General features: G+C 49.5%; 1 protein-coding gene across 1 annotated transcript in view; it reads right to left on the bottom strand.

Annotated features, from left to right (window-relative positions):
* The window catches only part of lgi2a (leucine-rich repeat LGI family, member 2a), an 85,345-nt gene that overhangs the window by 16,163 nt on the left and 51,163 nt on the right, over positions 1–18,019 (bottom strand). Inside the window, exon 7 of the mRNA XM_038791479.1 lies at positions 10,483–10,647. Coding sequence (XP_038647407.1) covers positions 10,483–10,647 — 165 coding nt within the window. The remainder of the gene's footprint in view (positions 1–10,482; positions 10,648–18,019) is intronic.

Here is an 18,019-nt window from a genome sequence, read left to right as displayed (position 1 = left end):
TCATCCTGATGGGCCTGGTCCAGTTTTAAAGTAATGTAGTCCGATACCCTGGCATAAAGTGCATTCATGGCTTCATGGATGTATTTGTGGGCGGATGACTGTGAGATGCCACACAGGTCATCCGTTGAGCCCTGGAACGATCCTGTAGTGTATAAATTTAAGGCTGCCATGTCCTTCGAGGCCACAGGGAAGGGGTGCCCTCCTTCGACATGTTCTTCCTTCTACACGTTCTGCCAAGTTGGCAAGAATGTCCCTCTTGAGGCTGAGTCTCCTCATGTACATGGGGCGAGATTCTCCGCACTCCCGACGGTGCGGAGAATAGCGTGGCTCGTAAAATTTTACGGCCACGCTGTTCCGACGCCCTCCCGCTATTCTCCCCCCCCCCCCCCACGCCCAACTCCCGACACGAATCGCTGCCGCCGTTTTTTTACGGCCGGCAGCGATTCACAGCTGATAGATGGGCCGAGTTCCCAGCCCTTTACGGCTGTTTTTACGAACGGCAAACACACCTGGTCTGGCCGTTCGTAAAAACGGCCGTAAACACTCGCATTTTATAACCATGGCACCGATTGGCACGGCAGTACCACGGCCGTGCCAAGGGTGCCATGGGCCCGCGATCGGTGGGCACCGATCGCGGGCAGCGGGCCCGATGCCCGCGCACTATTTCTCCTTCCGCCGCCCCGCAGTATCCATTCGCGGGGCGGCTGAGGGGCATCCCGGCCCGCGCATGCGCGGGTTTCGCGCAAATACGCGATGACGTCATCCACGCATGCGCGGGTTGGAGTCTTCCAATCCGCGCATGCGCGGCTGACGTCATATGACGCGTCAGCCGGCGCTAACTCCGGCAAGCGGGCTTAACGAAATTCGTTAAGCCCGTGATGCCGGAGCTTACGGCGTCGGGCTGCTAGCCCCGACCGGGGACCAGAATCGGTTCCCGGTCGGGAAGGGGGGGGCTGGCGTCAAACCCGCCCGGGTTTGACGCCAGCCTTACGATTTCTCCCGTTTTGGGAGAATCGCGCCCATGTTGTCTGACAGTTCCATGAAGGACACTCTCAGGCTCCTTCTTCACCTTCGAGCTCCCTGTTCGAATTGTGCTGCGTCTGACCCTTGAGCTTGCCCTGCAGCTCCCTGGTCTCTTGGCTCTGGGTTCTCCCTGGTGCAGCCGCTTGTTGCTGCTGGAATTGGAGCTCCTCCAGCACTGTTATAAACTGAATTGCCAACTGCACTGGCTCCATCCCGAGCTAAGAAAGCTGCGACAGACAGAGAGAGATTGACAGTCAGGTTGGTGCCCCAGCCAGATACTTTCAGACTCTCCCCCTCACCCTTTGTCCTCCCAGCCCTAGAAGCAGCTATTCCTGCACCTTCTCCAATAGTTAGTGCTCACTCACATGTCTGGAGCCCTTCCAAAACTTTGGCGCCTGATTGGCCTTGGTCAATTCCCTCACTCCTTCAGAGTCACCTGTGGCCTCCCGTCTGGTTGTCCCCTCGCTTAACATTTACATCGCTGAGGTCCTGATGGTCACCTATTCCTCATGGGCAGGGTCAACTGGGCGCTTATGTAAATGGATCCTCTACGGCAGGCACTGAGGTCCAACAATTATGTTGACATTCCCGCTCGATCCCATGCACCCAACCATTTATCCTTGAAACATGTTTTCACCTTGTCTTGACTTTGAGAACATGGACAGCTGACATTGTTAAGGGTTAACTCAAGAAGGCCAACTCAATGCTGAGCTTTAATGCCAGGAATATTAGATGGCACAATCAGGGATAGGCAAGACTAAGAGGCACTGTTCTTACTCAGGTTACATCATCCCGAGATGTCATTGCAGTCAGACATTTACACTTATGACTCAACTGACCTACCAGATCTTTGAGTTGAGGCCCAATTGAAATTAGCCATTTGAAGTGAAAGAATTGAGCACTTTAAAACAAACCACACAGCCTCATGGGAATTTGGACTGGCCAAGTTCGAATACACTAAAGGTCAGACAGGCTGCCACAACATGTCCGGACCTACCCCGTCAATCGGCCATCAAGAAATAATCGATCCGGTTGATATGCACCGGCCTACTGTTGAAAACCCAGGCCGGGCCAGACCCTCAGACGCCTAGAGTTCCCGCCGTCACCTTATTTGGCAAGTTGTGTGTGCAAACACGGCCACTGGAGATGGACACCTGGGTCGGGCCCAGGGTGACCTGTCACTGGGGTATCAATTGGACCATTGGACACTAAAAATCCCTTTCAATGCCCCATTGGCAAAAGGCCACGGGCAGTGGAAAAGGGCGCAAAGCCAGAGGGGGATAATCACAGGTCCTCCGGACCCCTCGGCAGCAAAGACAATTGACATGGGAGGTGATCTTGACCAGACCAGAGAAGTGAAGCAGACCAGAAGGAAGGAAGAGACTGCCAGCGAGAACCACCTTCGTGAGGACGGGTCAGAGGAACTCCAGCAATCAGACCCATTGCCTACCAAGCCATCTTTGTGTGTAGTATACACTGATTGTGGGTTCCTCTAGTATTTTGTGGGTAATATAAGGGTTCATTCTCTGCAGCGACAATTTGGGAAGCTTTGAACGCAGTGGTCAGAGGAGAATTCATCTCGATACCGTCCCACAGAGAAAACGCGGAACTGGCTAAGAGGGATAGGTTAGTGGAGAAGATACTCCAGGTGGATAGGAGATACTCGGAGGCCGCGGATGCGGGGCTACTGAGGGAGCAGCGGAAGTTCCAGCGGAGTTTGGACTGTTGACCACAGGGAAAGCGGTGGAACAGTTGAGGACGGCAAGGGATTTATGAGTACGGGAAAAAGGCAAGCAGAATGTTAGCGCACCAGCTCAGGGAAAGGGAGGCGGCCAGGGAGATAGGTAAAGTAAAGAATAGAGGCGGGAATACTGTCCTGGACCCATTGGGGGTGAATGAAGTGTCTTTACTTTTATAGTAAATTATACGAGTCGGAACCCCCGGCTGGGGTGGAGGGGATGAGGCAGTTTTTGGATGAGTTGAGGTTTCCGAGGGTAGATGAGGATCTGGTGGAAGGGCTGGGAGCCCCAATTGAGATTGAGGAAATAATCGAGGGGCTGGAGGGCACGCAGTCGGGAAAGGCCCGGGGCCTGATGGCTACCCGGTGGAATTCTATAAGACGTTTTCAGAGATATTGAGTCCACTGCTGGTGAGGACATTTAACGAAGCAAGAGAGAAGGGAGTCCTCCCCCCCAACAATGCCACAGGCCTTGATTTCATTGATCCAGAAACGGGAGAAGGATGCAGAGCTCTTGTATATTTCAGATCCATTGGAGGGGATTAGGGAAGTAATGTGAATCTTGGGGGAATTTGGCAATTTTTCGGGGTATAAATTGAACATGGGGAAAAGTGAGATGTTCGCGAGCAAGGCAAGAGGACAGGAGAAGAGACTGGGAGAGCTGTCGCTTAGAATGGTAGGAAAGAGCTTTCGATATCTGGGAATCCAGGTGGTCCGGGAATAGGAGGCACTGCACAAATTAAACCTATCCCGGCTGGTAGAACAAATGGAAGGGGACTTTAAGAGATGGGACATGCTCCCGCTATCACTGGCGGGGAGGGTACAGACCGTGAAAATGACAGTCCTCCCCAGATTTCTGTTTGTCTTTCAGTGCCTCGCCATCTTTATCCCAAAGGCCTTTTTCAAGCGGGTGAATGAGGTTATTTTGGGCTTTGTGTGGGCGGGTAAAACCCCACGAGTGAAGAAAATGTTGCCGGAGCGCAATTGGGGGGAGGGTGGGTTGGCGCTGCCGAACTTCTGCGATTACTACTGGGCGGCTAATATAGCCATGATTAGGAAGTGGAAGTGGGGGCGGGGTTGGTGTGGGAGCGGATGGAGGCGGCGTCATGGGTTGGATAGTCAGAGGTTTTTTCTCAGGGTAGGGTGGTCAATTACTAGGGGGCATAGATTTACGTGTGAGGGGCACGGTTTAGAGGAGATGTACGAGGCAAGTTTTTTTACACAGAGGGTAGTGGATGCCTGGAACTCACTGCCGGAGGAGCTGGTTGAAGCATTGAAGGGACGATAGTGACATTTAAGGGGCATCTTGACAATATATGAATAGGATGGGAATAGAGGGATACGAACCCAGGAAGTGTAGAAGATTTTAGTTTAGACGGGCAGCATGGTCGGCACATGCTTGGAGGGCCGAAGGGCCTGTTCCTGTGCTGTACTTTTCATTGTTCTTTGTTCTTTGTCATGCAAAGACACAAGTTTGGGAGTACTGATAACGGCACCTCTTCCATTCTCGCCGGCCCGATACTCCACAAGTCCAGTGGTAGTGGCAGCTCTGAGAATCTGGGGGCAATGTAGGAGATATAAGAGAGTGGAGGGAGCATCGGTTTGGACCCCGATTTATAACAACCACAGGTATGTGCATGGTGGGCTAGATGGTGGGTTCCGGAGATGGCAAAGGGCAGGAATTAGAAGGAATGGGGATCTATTTATAGATGGAGCTTTCCCAGCTTGAAAGCTTTGGAGGATAAATTTGAATTGCCAGCAGGGAACAGGCTTAGGTATTTGTAGGTGCGAGACTTCCTGAGAAAGCAGGTTCTGGCCTTTCCGCTACTGCCGCCACCGGGGATACAGGATAGAGTAGTCTCCAGTATCTGGATGGGAGAGGGGAAAGTTTCAGATATTTACCAGGAGCTTTCGGAGGTGGAGGAAACCCCGGTGGAGGAGCTTAAGGGCAAGTGGGAGGACAAGCTAGGAGGAGAGATAGAGGCGGGTCTATGGGCGGATGCCCTAAGCAGGGTTAATACCTCCTCATCATGTGCCAGTCTTAGCCTGATACAATTTAAGGTAGTCCACCGGGCATACATGACAGTGGCTAGGCTGAGCAAGTTTTCGGAGTAGAGCATAGGTGTGCGAAGTGCGCAGGAAGCCAGCAAATCATGTCCACATGTTTTGGTCATGGCCGAAGCTTGGAGGGTTTTGGCAGGGTTTTGCTAAGGCAATGTCCACGGTACTAAAAACACGGGTGGAGCCGAGTCCGGAGGTAGCGATCTTTGGAGTGTCGGAAGAGACGGGAGTTCTGGGGCGAAAGAGGCTGACATCTTGGCCTTTGCCTCCCTGGTAGCCCAGAGACGGATCTTGTTAATGTGGAGAGACCTGAAGCTCCCGAGTGTAGAGATCTGGGTCAGTGATATGGCTGGGCTTCTCACTCTCGAGAAGATAAAGTTCAGCTTAAGAGAGTCAATGGTCTATGAGGCGACGAGGGGGGGGGGGGGGGGGGGGGGATTGATGCTGGAGATGCTTTTTCAAGAGGAAATGTAGGGGGGGTTCTTGGGAGGGGGGAAGGGGTTTGATGTTAATAATGGACAGGGTAGGGGCAGGCTTATGAGGCAGGGCCCGGTGGTATGATGCTGGTGGAGAAGAAGGATGGGGGGGGTGGCAGACCCCGCCATTGAGGATAGTCACGTGGAACGTGAGAGGCTAGGAGGTCCGGTCAAGAGGTCAAGGGTGCTTGTGCATCTTAAAAGTTTGAAAACCGATGTGGCAATGCTACAGGAGAATCACTTGAGGATGAGGGACCAGGTAAAATTAAAAAAGGGCTGGGTTAGCCAAGTGTTTCACTCTGGATTTGATGGAAGGGCTCGAGGGGTAGCGGTGTTGGTCAGCAAAAGGGTACGCTTCCAGATGGAGAAGGTGGTGGTAGATTAGGGGGGTAGATATGTGATTGTGACAGGGGCACTGGAGGGGAGGTTAGAGGCGCTGTTAAGCGTATGCGGTCCCAATTGGGATGATGTGGGATTCGTGAAGAATGTGTTTGAGGCCATCCTCGACTTGGACACACAAACTGATTGTGGGGGGGGGGGGGGCTGGAACTTGGTGCACGAGCCAAGGTTGGACAGATCACGGCCGCACTCGCTGGTCCCATCCGGGGGGGGGGGGGGGGGGGGGGGGGGGGTGAAGACGCTGGCAGGGCTAATGGTGGAAATGGGAGGGGTGGACCCTTGGAGGTTCCTACACCCAAGGGAACGGGAGTACTCGTTTTTCTCAGCTGTCCATAAGGTATACTCGCGGATCAACTTCTTTGTGTTGGGGAAGGCTTTGCTGGCTGGGGTTAAGGGGTCGGAATACTTGGCAATTGCAATGTCAGATCATGCTCCACATTGGGTGGATATGGTACTGGAGAAGGGGGTAGTGCAGAGGCCGGGGTGGAAACTGGATGTGGGGCTTTTGGGGAACCAAGTGTTCTGTGAGAAAATTGAAAAGGTAATTGAGGAATATGTAGGTTTCAACTGTAACGGTGACATGTCGAAGGCAGTTGTCTGGGAGGCTATAAAGGTGGTGGTGAGGGGTGAGGTAATTTTGTGTAAGGCCAGGGTGGACAAAGAGGAGAGGTTGGAACGGCAGAGGGTAATAGATGAGATGTTGGAGGCAGATATGAGTTATGCAGAAGATGGGGACCCAGCGAAGCTGGAAAAGAGGAAGGAACTACAGGCGAGCTTCGACCAACTGTCCACCAGGAAGGCGGAGCGCCAACTGAGACAAGGGGTGCAGTTTATGAACATGGAGGTAAGGCGAGGCGAATGTTAGCAGGTCAGCTCCAGAGGAAAGCAGCGGTAAGGGAAATTCTTCAGGTAAGGGATAGGGCAGGGAAGTTGGTGGTGGCTCCGGAGCTGATTAACAAGGTTTTTGAGGAATTCTACGAGAGGTTGTACAGGTCAGAGCCACCTGGGGGAGACCGTGAGATGCAGGAATTTCTAGATGGGTTGGAGTACCCGAGGCTAGGGGAGGGAGACAAGGCTACATTAGAAGGAGCAATAGTGGAGCAGGAGATAAAGGATGGGATTGGGAGGATGCAGTTGGGGAAGGTTGCAGGGCCGGATGGGTTTCCGGTGGAATATTATAATAAATTCAAGGATAAGCCGGTGCGCCAGATGGTGGGGATGTTTGAAGAGGTGATAGGGAAGGGGATGTTGCCACAAACCTTGGGCAGGCATCTATTTCACTCTTGCTAAAAAATGATAAGGATCCAACAGAGTGTGGGTCGTATAGGCCAATATCACTTCTGAATGTGGACGCAAAAGTATTGGCAAAGATACTGCCGGGTAGGCTGGAGGGGTGCCTCCCGAAGGTGATAGGTGAGGATCAGACGGGGTTCGTGAGAGGGAGGCAGCTTGTTTTGAACATTAGGAGGGCTTTGAACGTTGTTATGGCACCGGCGGAAGGGAAGGAAACAGAGGTGGTTGTGGCATTGGACGCCGAGAAGGCATTTGCCCGGGTAGAATGGGGTACTTGATGTCAGTTCTTGAGCGGTTTGGGATTGGACCAATATTTGTGAACTGGGTAAAGCTATTATATAAGGAGCCGAAGGCGAGTGTCCGCACAAACAACATCAGCTCGAGATACTTTACTCTCCACCGTGGGACGAGGCAGGGATGTCCTATGTCCCCCCCTGCTGTTTGCACTTGTGATTGAGCCGTTAGCCATCACATTAACACGTTTGGGAGCATGGAAAGGAATAGTACGGGGGGTGGATAGAGCATAGGGTGTCCTTATATGCCGATGACTTGCTGTTAGGTGTGTTGGAACCAAGTGTGTCGACAGGGGGAATATTGGAGCTACTGCGGGTATTTGTGTCTTTCCCAGGGTACAAGCTGAACCTAGACAAGAGTAAGTATTTTGTGGTGTCTCGGCCAGGGGTGGGGGCAGGGGTGGGGGGGCTGCCATTCCGTAGGGCAGGGACTCACTTTAGGTATCTGGGGGAGCAGGTTGCCAGGGAGTGGGGAAGGCTTTGCAGATACAACATCACTAGTTTGGTGGGGAGAGTGAAAGCCGATCTGGCAAGGTCGGATGGTCTTCCTCTGTCACTGGCAGATCTGGTACAGGCGGTTAAAATGAATGTGTTGCCGCGATTTATGTTTATTTTTCAATGCCTACTGATTTTCCTGCCAAAGTCTTTTTTCAGGGAGATTGAGGGGAGGATTACCTCATTCATATGGGGAAGGAAGGTGGCCAAAGTGAGAAAGGTGCTGCCACAGAGGGGAAGGCAGGCAGGGGGTTTGGGTCTCCCGAACATGATGTACTACTACTGGGCGGCAAATGTGGAGGAGGTGCGGAGCTGGGTCAGAGGGGTTGATTCCCAGTGGGTCAGAATGGAGGAGAGTTTGTGCAGGGGGTCGGGACTGAAAGCACTAGCAACGGCCCCACTCCCGATAGCTCCGGGGAAATACTCAGGGAGTCTGGTAATAATAGCCTCATTGAAAATCTGGAGGCAGTTTCGCCAACACTTCGGGTTGGTGGCAGGGTTAAGGGAAATGCCGATTCGGGGGAACCACAGATTTAAGCCAGGGAGGTGGGATGGAAATTTCCAGAAATGGGAAGAGAAGGGGATTAAGACCCTAAAAGATTTGTTTCTTAAGGATCGGTTTGCAGGATTCAGGGAGCTGGAAGCGAAGTATGGGCTGGAGTAGGGGGAAATGTTTAGATACATGCAGGTTCGAGATTTTGCCAGAAAGGAGATACAGATACAGAGCTTCCTGGAGGAACTGGCTTCCACATTGTTGGAGGAGGTGCTGACGACAAGGGGACTGGAGAAGGGGGTAGTGTCAGCGGTGTACAGAGCTATTTTGCAAGAGGATAAGGCACCACTGGAAGGGATCAAAGCAAAGTGGGAGGAAGAGTTGGGAGAGGTTATAGAGGGGGGGGGTCTGGTGTGACGTGCTTCGGAGAGTGAATGCCTCCACCTCATGTGCGAGGTTGGGGTTGATACAGCTGAAGGTGGTATAGAGAGCACACCTCACGAGGGCGAGGATGAGCCAATTCTTTGAAGAAGTAGAAGATGTGCATGTGCGTTGCGGGGGGCGGGGGGCGCTTATCACGTTCATATGTTTTGGTCCTGTCCAAAGCTGGAGGATTACTGGAAAGAGGTGTTTAGGGTAATTTCCAAGGTGGTGCATGTGAAACTGGACCCGGGCCCCCGGGGAGGCCATATTCGGTGTGTCGGACCAGCCAGGGTTGGAAACGAATGCGGAGGCAGATATTGTAGCCTTTGCCTCATTGATTGCCTGAAGGCAGATCCTGCTGGGATGGAGAGCAGCCTCTCCACTCTGAGCCCTGGCGTGGCGGGGGGACCTGGTGGAATTCTTGACTCTTGAGAAGGTTAAGTTTGAACTGAGGGGAAGGACGGAGGGTTTCTACAAGTCATGGGCATTATTCATTATGCACTTTCATGAACTGGATAACATCGAACATTAGTTGGGGGACCCGCAGAATCGTGCCCGTCATTATTATTACTCTCTAGTCCCCTCCCCTCCTAAAGGTGGCAATCCGTTCAGAAGTTCAGTGCAGTGGATAACAGAAGCCCTTGTTACTTCACTAGCAGGATTCACTAGTAGGATTTTATGGCCCCACCCACTGGGTGTGACTTTGGCATGTGGGGAGACACATTGCCATCAATAGGTGACAAGCCCACCACTTTCCCACCCACTCCTGGGCTGTCCTCCATAATATGGTGGGTGACCAGGTGCCGAAATGGACGGCCTGCCCACCATTTTCAAATAAATAAGATCCACCTGAAAGTGTTATCAAGCCAATTGACCTAGATAACACTGCCTATGCCATAAAAGGTAGGAAAGAAGTTATGTCCTTTGGGGTATCCAGTGTGCATCTGGGGCAGTGCCCCTCACCCCCTCTCCCCCACCCTCCCCAAGATGATAGACCACTTTGTTCCTCCGGTCTCCAAACTACCTCTTCCTAAGTTGCAAGATCTTTCCCCAGGACTTACCTCACTCCTGAAGCTATTGCTCTTCCTCATGGGGTGGCTTGTCCCAGCAGTGCCCACTGCTGATTCTGCCACTGCAGGGACTGCTGGAGCTACTGGCCAATCTGTTTGGCCGGCAACCCTCTAGGCGGGATTTCCTCCCACTGAGCGGGCAGATGTCCCGCTCTCTGCTTGTTGTTGGCATTGCGTTCTGGATGAGGGTTGGGCTTTTTTTAGGTGTGTCAGTTGCGAGCTGATTCTTGCATCAGGGAATAAGCAATAGTTCTCCTGAGAAAGTTAAGCCCCAAATGTCAGAAAACCAAATCCAATTTAGTTCCCACCCAATTTTCATGTGAATACATTGTCCAACAAGGATGGATCACGATCCAGACCTGAGACACCGGCTGTTTTTTCCCCTTCCTGGAGCAAATAGCACCAGTTGTGTGATTCTCACTGGTGCCTCAGCTCAGGTCAATAACTAATTGAGCAGAAAGGATCAACTCTGAGTCCACTTATTAAAACTAGAAAGTATTCACTGCACGTGAAGTGTTTGGTATATTTCCGATAGATGTCACGAGGCAATATATAAATGCGCCTATCTGTCTTCCTTCCCTGTTTGTATGGCTGAGTACTAGAGAACATCATGTGGTGCACATAGGATGTGACAATATAAACAGGGATTCATCTTTAAAAACATTATAGAAATAGTGCACAAACATATTTAGTAACCATTAGTTAGATTCATACATACCAGTTATATTGTCGTAACTTCGAAAATTCTTCTCAATATAGTTCCATTCGAGCACTCTGCAATTTCCCACATTAGGTTGGGCAATTGCTACATATACATCATTCTTAAAAGTGAATGTGTCCACAGATATAGACTCATATGGTAAAATCTGGTACAGCACAAATTCTGCAAATAAACAGCATTTTTTAACTGATCATTAATGCATATATGTCATCCTCATCAACATAACATATCTTCTGAATCACTCAGAGGCCCCTATAGCGAGCACACATTTATCTTCACCATTTTAAAGTTAACTCCCCCACCTTCTTACAATTCCTGCTTATTGAGATGTATAGAAAACTGGTTGGTAGACAGGAAACAAAGAGTAGGAATTAACAGGTCTTTTTCCAAAATGCTGGCAGTGGCGAGTGGAGTACCGCAGGCATCGGAGCTGGGGCCCCATCTATTCACAATATATGTTAATGATTTAGATGAGGGAACAAAATGTAATATCTTCAAATTTGCAGAAGACACCACATTTGGATGGGAGGATGAGCTGCGAGAAGGATTCAGATCATTCAGTGTGAATTAGACAAGTTGAGCGAGTGGGACAATGAATGGCAGCTGCAGTATAATTTGGGGAAATGCGAGGTTATCCACTTTGGTAGCAAAAATGAGAAGGCAGACTATTATCTGAATGGCCATAAATTAGAAAAGGGGAATGTACAACGAGACCTGGGTGTCCTCGTACAGCAGTCACCGAAGATAAGCATGCAGGTGCAGCTGGCAGTGAAGAAGGCAAATTGTATGTTGGTTTTCATTGCAAGAGGATGCGAGTACAGGAGCAGGGAAATCCTGCGGCAATTATACAGGACCTTGGTGAGGTCACACCTGCAATATTTGTGCAGTTTTGGTCTCCTTATCTGAGGAAAGATGTTCTTACTTGGGAGAGAATGCAGAGAAAGTTTACCAGACTGATTCTTGGGATGGCAGGACTGACGTCTGAGGAGAGATTGAATCAGTTAGAATTGTATTTGCTGGAGTTCAGAAGAATTGAGGGGGGTTCTCACAGAAACCTATAACATTTTAAAAGGGCCAGACAAGGTGGATGCAGGAAGGATGTTCCTGATGGTGGGTATGTCCAGAACCAGAGGTCATAGTCTGAGCATACGGGGTATAGCACTTAGGATAGAGATGAGGAGAAATTTCTTCACCCAGAGAGTGGTCGGTCTGTGGAATTCATTACCACAGGAAGTAGTTGAGGGGCCTAAATATTGTATGGTTTCAAGAAGCAGTTAGATACAGCACTTAGGGTTCAGGGGATCAAAGGATATGGGGGAAAGCGGATTGGTCTATTGAGTTGGATGATCAGCCATGATCATAATGAATGGCAAGTGAACTTGAAGGGCCGAATGGCCCTTTCCTGCTCCTATTTTCTATGTTTCTGTGTGGCAAGGTCATAAAAGATAAGTTTTGCTTCATGGAAGATCTACATGATTTAGAAACTATAGTATCTCATGTTGGTTTTCTGATTTCAGGCTGCCATCATTTTGCCTGATGACTCCTCAGTTATGGTCCAGGAAAGTTATTAGCATCATTCTTTGTTATGTAAAGAACAAGATTCCCACTTGTACTTTCCTCCCCAGTATTCTGAGCAACAAAGTTTGTTTATGTGCTCAGGCATAATAAAAAAAAAACATTCAATTAATTTTACAATCTTTGGTTAACTATTCACAAACGAATAAATAAATCAAGAGAATTTTATAGTTTAGTTCAGAGGTAGAACTGCAAAATAAAATCACTTTTATCTTAAAGATTCGATCAGGACACTAACAGTTTCTGGCACTACGAGCTTTGCGCTGTCAGATAAAAAGAAAGGCAGGCAATAAAATATGCGTTCTTTTATCTCATGCAGGATTAAAATTACGCCAAAGGTGCCCTTTAAAATTAAGGTCAAACTATCCTTCTTAACAATATGTTCTTCAAATTTGTTTTTGGTAACATAACTTCAAGACGGTTGAGATGGTGGTTGAGAACTACATGAAAGGGAGCAATCACAGTCCACAGATCAATGCTAACAACCACAAAGCACAACAAAAATATTTGTGGAGTGCTAATTATTTTTACAGGCACCCGAAGATATTTGATCGACAGTCTGGGCATTTTTATGTTGTTGGTATAATTTATTTCATTTCACAATTTATTAGAGAATTGATTGGATCACTGAAAAATTAGACTACATTGTGTGGAAGCATGCACTGTTTTATAGTGCATAAATGTTCTTTCTTACGATTTTCAAAAAATGCTAGAATTTTAAGTTTCATACAAGTCTTACAGTTATGATAAGAAATCAGCTAAGGTTAATATTAAGTGTAAAATTAAACTGAGGAATGTAATAGTTTGAAGTTCTGTCCTTAGTCTCTTCCTCTTCATCTTGGCTCCCTTTGGTCACATGGTTACATCATCTTGGAAGCATAGGTTCAGGTTCCTAATGTATATCTTATATTCACAAATTAGCTACTTCTATCCATTGCAATGTGGTTAGCTCTGCTCCTACCTCTCCCCATTGCTGCCTGGATTCTAAACCAAGTCAATATTAACTCATGGCTTGCTTGTTTCCACATTCCACAAATTCTAGCTCCTTTAGAATGACACTATCCACACAAAGACACATGTTCTCCACCTCAGCCCTTGCTAGGTTCACAGGCTCATTATGCCCTTTGGAATCAACTTCACAGCAATTATCCTGACCTTCATGTCTCCTACTCTTAGCACAGTCAGCTCCATGTTCCCATTCATAACATTTAAGTCTCTGACCCTGGTCTGCTATTTGTTTTTCGTCCACTTTGGACAACCAGTGGCCAACACTTTTTCACCATCATACTTATTCCTTCAGTAAGGTGCGGAGCTGGGTCAGAGGGGTTGATTCCCAGTCGGTCAGAATGGAGGAGAGTTTGTGCAGGGAGTCGGGATTGAAAGCACTAGCAACAGCGCCGCTCCCGATGGCCCCGGGGAAATACTCAGGGAGTCCAGTAATAAAGCTTCATTGAGAATTTGGAGGCAGTTCCGCCAACGCTTCGGGTTGGGGGCAGGGTCAAGGGAAATGCTGATTCGGGGGAACCACAGATTTGATCCAGGGAAGTGAGATGGAAATTTTCCGAAATGGGAGGATAAGGCGATTAAGGGGTCGGTTTGCAGGATTGAAGGAGCTGGAAGCGAAGCGGTAGAGCAAGGGGAAATGTTTAGATACATGCAGGTTCGAAATTTTGCCAGAAAGGAGATGCAGAGCTTCCCGGTGGAGCCGGCCTCCACATTGTTGGACAAGGTACTGACGACAGGGGGACTGGAGAAGGAGGTAGTGTCAGCGGTTTACGGAGCTATTTTGGAAGAGGAGAAAGCACCACTGGAAGGGATCAAAGCAAAGTGGGAGGAAGAGTTGGGAGAGGATATGGAGGAGGGGGTCTGGTGTGAGGTGCTTCAGAGAGTGAACGCCTCCACCTCATGCGCGAGGTTGGGGCTGATACAGCTGAAGGTGGTATATACACCTCACGAGGGCGAGGATGAGCCGATTCTTTGCAGGAGTAGAAGATATGTGTGAGCGTTGTGGGGGGGTGGGGGAGGGGGGGGGGGGGGCTAATCACGTTCAAATGTTTTGGCCCTGTCCAAAGCTAGAGGATTACTGGAAGAAGGGTAATTTCTAAAGTGGTGCATGTGAAACTGGACCCGGGCCCCCGGGAGGCCATATTCAGGGTGGCGGACCAGCCAGAGTTGGAAACGGATGCGGAGTCAGATGTTGCAGCCTTCGTCTCGTTGATCGCCTGAAGGCAGATCCTGATAGGTTGGAGAGCAACCCCTCCACCCTGTGCCCTGGCGTGGCGGGGGGACCTGTTGGAATTCTTGACTCTTGAGAACGTTAAGTTTGAACTGAGGGGAAGGATGGAGGGGTTCTACAATTCATGGGCATTATTCATTATGCACTTTCAAGAACTGGATAACATCGAACATTAGTTGGGGCGGGTGGGAGGGAGGGTTGGGGGGAGGGGACTGTGTGTGCTGATGGCGACTGTGGGTGATATCCCTAATTACTTCTTGTCATTTGTTTGTGTGACCATGCGGGCTAATGTTTGGGGTTTGGTGGGAGGATGGGATTGTTGTTATTGATATGGGGATTGACATATTTGTTACTGATTATTGTTTGTTGTTGGTGGGTGTAAATTTGGGAGAAATGCGAAAAAGGAGAATAAAAATATTTTTAAAAAAATACTTATTCCCTCAGTGACTCTGCCAAATCGCTCCACTTTATCTTATCCCTCGCTGTTTTTTTAAAAACTTCAAAAAGGCTTTCTCCTCACCACTTCTTTATGTTCTGCTTCTTACCCCTCTCACTCAGTATACATTTCTTCTCTGTCAATAATCCTATATTGATGTAGATCGTTATATTTTCATTTATTTGTTAATATTAGTTAAAATGTTGATGTGAACATGAAAGTGTCTGTCCTTGTACCAAACTATCTTTAACACTAGTGAACAAAGAGAACTACATCTACTAAGAGTAACTTTTCCAGAATTTGAATAAGATGTCATTACATATAATGCATCCTTTAGAATTTTACATGTAGCATAAATTTGACATCTCTCAAATCTACGGGGGGAACTTTAACCTAAACCACCTGGTGGAAATCTTATATGAACAGATTGGCTGCATATTTTATATTCTGCTTGAGTTTAAACTTTGCATTGAAGTACATTGGTTATGTTTGAATTATTCAATCGCCTTTAATTTTAATTAAATCTTCAATTTTCAATCTCTCAGAAAGAGGGGTCCCATCTTTCCTGGGTGGCCCGAAGGAGAATGCGCGTGGAGGCCTTGCTGCACTGTGGGGCAGAGGGTTTTTTCCTTTTGGCACCATGGTGAACCAGAACTGTACACCTAGCCTGCAGTGAATTAATGTCTGTGCAGGCCTTTGACCCCATGAGGTAATGGCGAGGTGGATGAATCCCTGCCTGCCTTGCCACGATTGCATGATGCATAATTAATGAGCTGAAAAGTTCAAAATTGGCAGATAAATCAGAACTGCCGCCAAGTGGGAAACACGCTAACTTTCCCTCCTGCCACCACACTTAATCTACAGAATGAAAACTTGCACGTTACATCTTTCAGGACTTGTTCAGTCGATAGTGGTGCTTGGGGTTGGTTTAGCTCAGATGGCTGGACGCTTGGTTCATGATGCAGAGCGAGGCCAACAGCGAGGTTATTCATGAAGGCCCCATCTTCTCAATTGTGCCGCTCGCCTGAGGTGTGGTGATCCTCAGGTTAAATCACCACCAGTCAGCTCCCACCCTCAAAGGGGAAAGCAGCCTATGGTCATCTGGGACTATGGAGGCTTTACTTACTTTATTTACTTTAGTGGAATTGAGAAAACTTTTTTTTTATAAATGTTTTTTATTCAGTTTTCATGTTTTATATTGAACAAATCACAAATTGTTAGAGAGAGAAGAGAAAAAAAAAACAAACAAATAAATTTTTTTTTTTAAAAACACGCAAAAATTACAATATATATTTACAGGTAAGCATCTTCGTAATACTAACTGTGGCCTCCCCCCTTTAGCCGGCATACATGTTTTACATTCCCCAATATGGCCGAGGCACATGTTTATTGGCATTTATTTACAGTTTGGTTTTGGGCCTTAGCTAGCCATCAAACCCCCATAACGAACCCGTAGCGCCCCCCCCCCCCCCCCCCCCCCCCCCCCCCCCCCCCCCCCCCCCCCCCCCCCCCCCCCCCCCCCCCCCCCGCTACCTTCCCCCGATTCCCATCCATTTTCCCCTGATTCTTGGCCACCCGACTATTCTTCCTCTTGTACGTTGGCCACAAACAGGTCCCGGAACAATTGCATGAATGGCTCCCACGTTCTGTGGAAGCCGTCGTCCGACCCTCGGATGGTGAATTTGATTTTCTCCATTTGGAGAGATTCCGAGAGGTCGGACAGCCAGTCTGCAGCTCTGGGCGGTGCTGCTGACCGCCAGCCAAACAGGATTCTACGGCAGGCGATCAGGGAGGCAAAGGCAAGGGCGTCCGCCCTCCTCTCCAGGAATAGATCTGGCTGGTCTGAAACCCCGAAGACCGCCACTATCGGGCATAGCTCCACCCTCACCCCCACCACTTTGGACATAGCCTCGAAGAAGGCTGTCCAGTACTCCACCAGTCTGGGGCAACACCAGAACATGTGGGCGTGGTTGGCCGGGCCTCTTTGGCACCGTTCGCATCTGTCCTCCACGTCCGGGAAGAACCTGCTCATACGGTTTCTTGTTAAGTGGGCTCTATGTACCACTTTTAGTTGCGTCAGGCTGAGCCTTGCGCACGTGGAGGTGGAGTTGACCCTATGTAGTGCTTCACTCCAGAGTCCCCACCCTATCTCCATCCCCAGGTCGTCCTCCCATTTTCTTCTTGTTGCGTCCAGTACGATGTCGCCCCTTTCTACCAGTCGGTCATACAAGTCGCTACAGTTCCCTTTCTCTAGGATACTTGCGTCCAGTAGGTCTTCCAGTAGTGTCTGTCGTGGTGGTTGTGGGTACGTCCTTGTCTCCTTTCGTAGGAAGTTTTTGAGCTGGAGGTACTGCAGCTCGTTCCCCCCAGCTAGCCGAAATTTCTCTGTCAGTTCGTCCAGTGTTGCGATCCTGTCGACCGTGTATAGGTCCCTCATTGTCAGTGTCCCCCCATCCTGTCTCCACCTTTTGAAGGTGGCGTCAGTCAGTGCTGGTGTGAACCTATGGTTGTTGCAGATGGGAGCCTTGTCCGACATTTTGGTCAGGCCAAATTGCTGCCGCAGTTGGTTCCAGGATTGGAGGGTGGCTGTCACCACTGGGCTGCTGGAGTGTTTTTTTGGGTGGGGATGGGAGTGCTGCCGTGGCGAGGGCCCGGAGGGAGGTCCCCATGCAGGAGGCCTCCTCCGCACGCACCCACTCGGCTTCTGGCTCCTGGATCCATCCTCTTACTCGCTCGGCTGTTGCCGCCCAGTGGTAGAATTGTAGATTCGGGAGAGCTAGCCCCCCCCTGGATTTTGTTTTTTGTAGGACCTTCTTTGGGATCCTAGCATTTTTACCCCCCCCCCCCCCCCCCCCCCCCCCCCCCCCCCCCATACGAACGCCATGATAAGTTTGTCCAGCACTTTGAAGAAGGCCTTGGGGATGTAGATCGGAATGGATCTAAACAGGAAGAGGAACCTGGGCAGTACGTTCATTTTGATCATCTGGACTCTCCCCGCGAGGGAGAGTGGGAGTGTGTTCCATCTTTGCAGGTCCTTTTTTACTTCCTCCATCAGACTGGTGAGGTTCCATTTGTGGATCCCTTTCCAGTCATGGGCTATTTGGATCCCCAGGTAGCGGAATTTATGTCGGGCTTGTTTGAACGGCAGCCCCTTTAGTGCTGCCCCCCCCCCCCCCGGCGGGTGTACTGGGAAGATCTCGCTTTTGCTCATGTTGAGTTTGTAGCCCGAGAAGGCTCCAAACTCTTTCAGGAGCGCGATGATTCCGTCCATGCTGCTTTGTGGGTCC

The sequence above is a fragment of the Scyliorhinus canicula genome, chromosome 3, assembly GCF_902713615.1.
Source record: "Scyliorhinus canicula chromosome 3, sScyCan1.1, whole genome shotgun sequence".
Lineage (NCBI taxonomy): Eukaryota > Metazoa > Chordata > Chondrichthyes > Carcharhiniformes > Scyliorhinidae > Scyliorhinus > Scyliorhinus canicula.
This window is presented reverse-complemented; position numbering and strand designations above follow the sequence as displayed.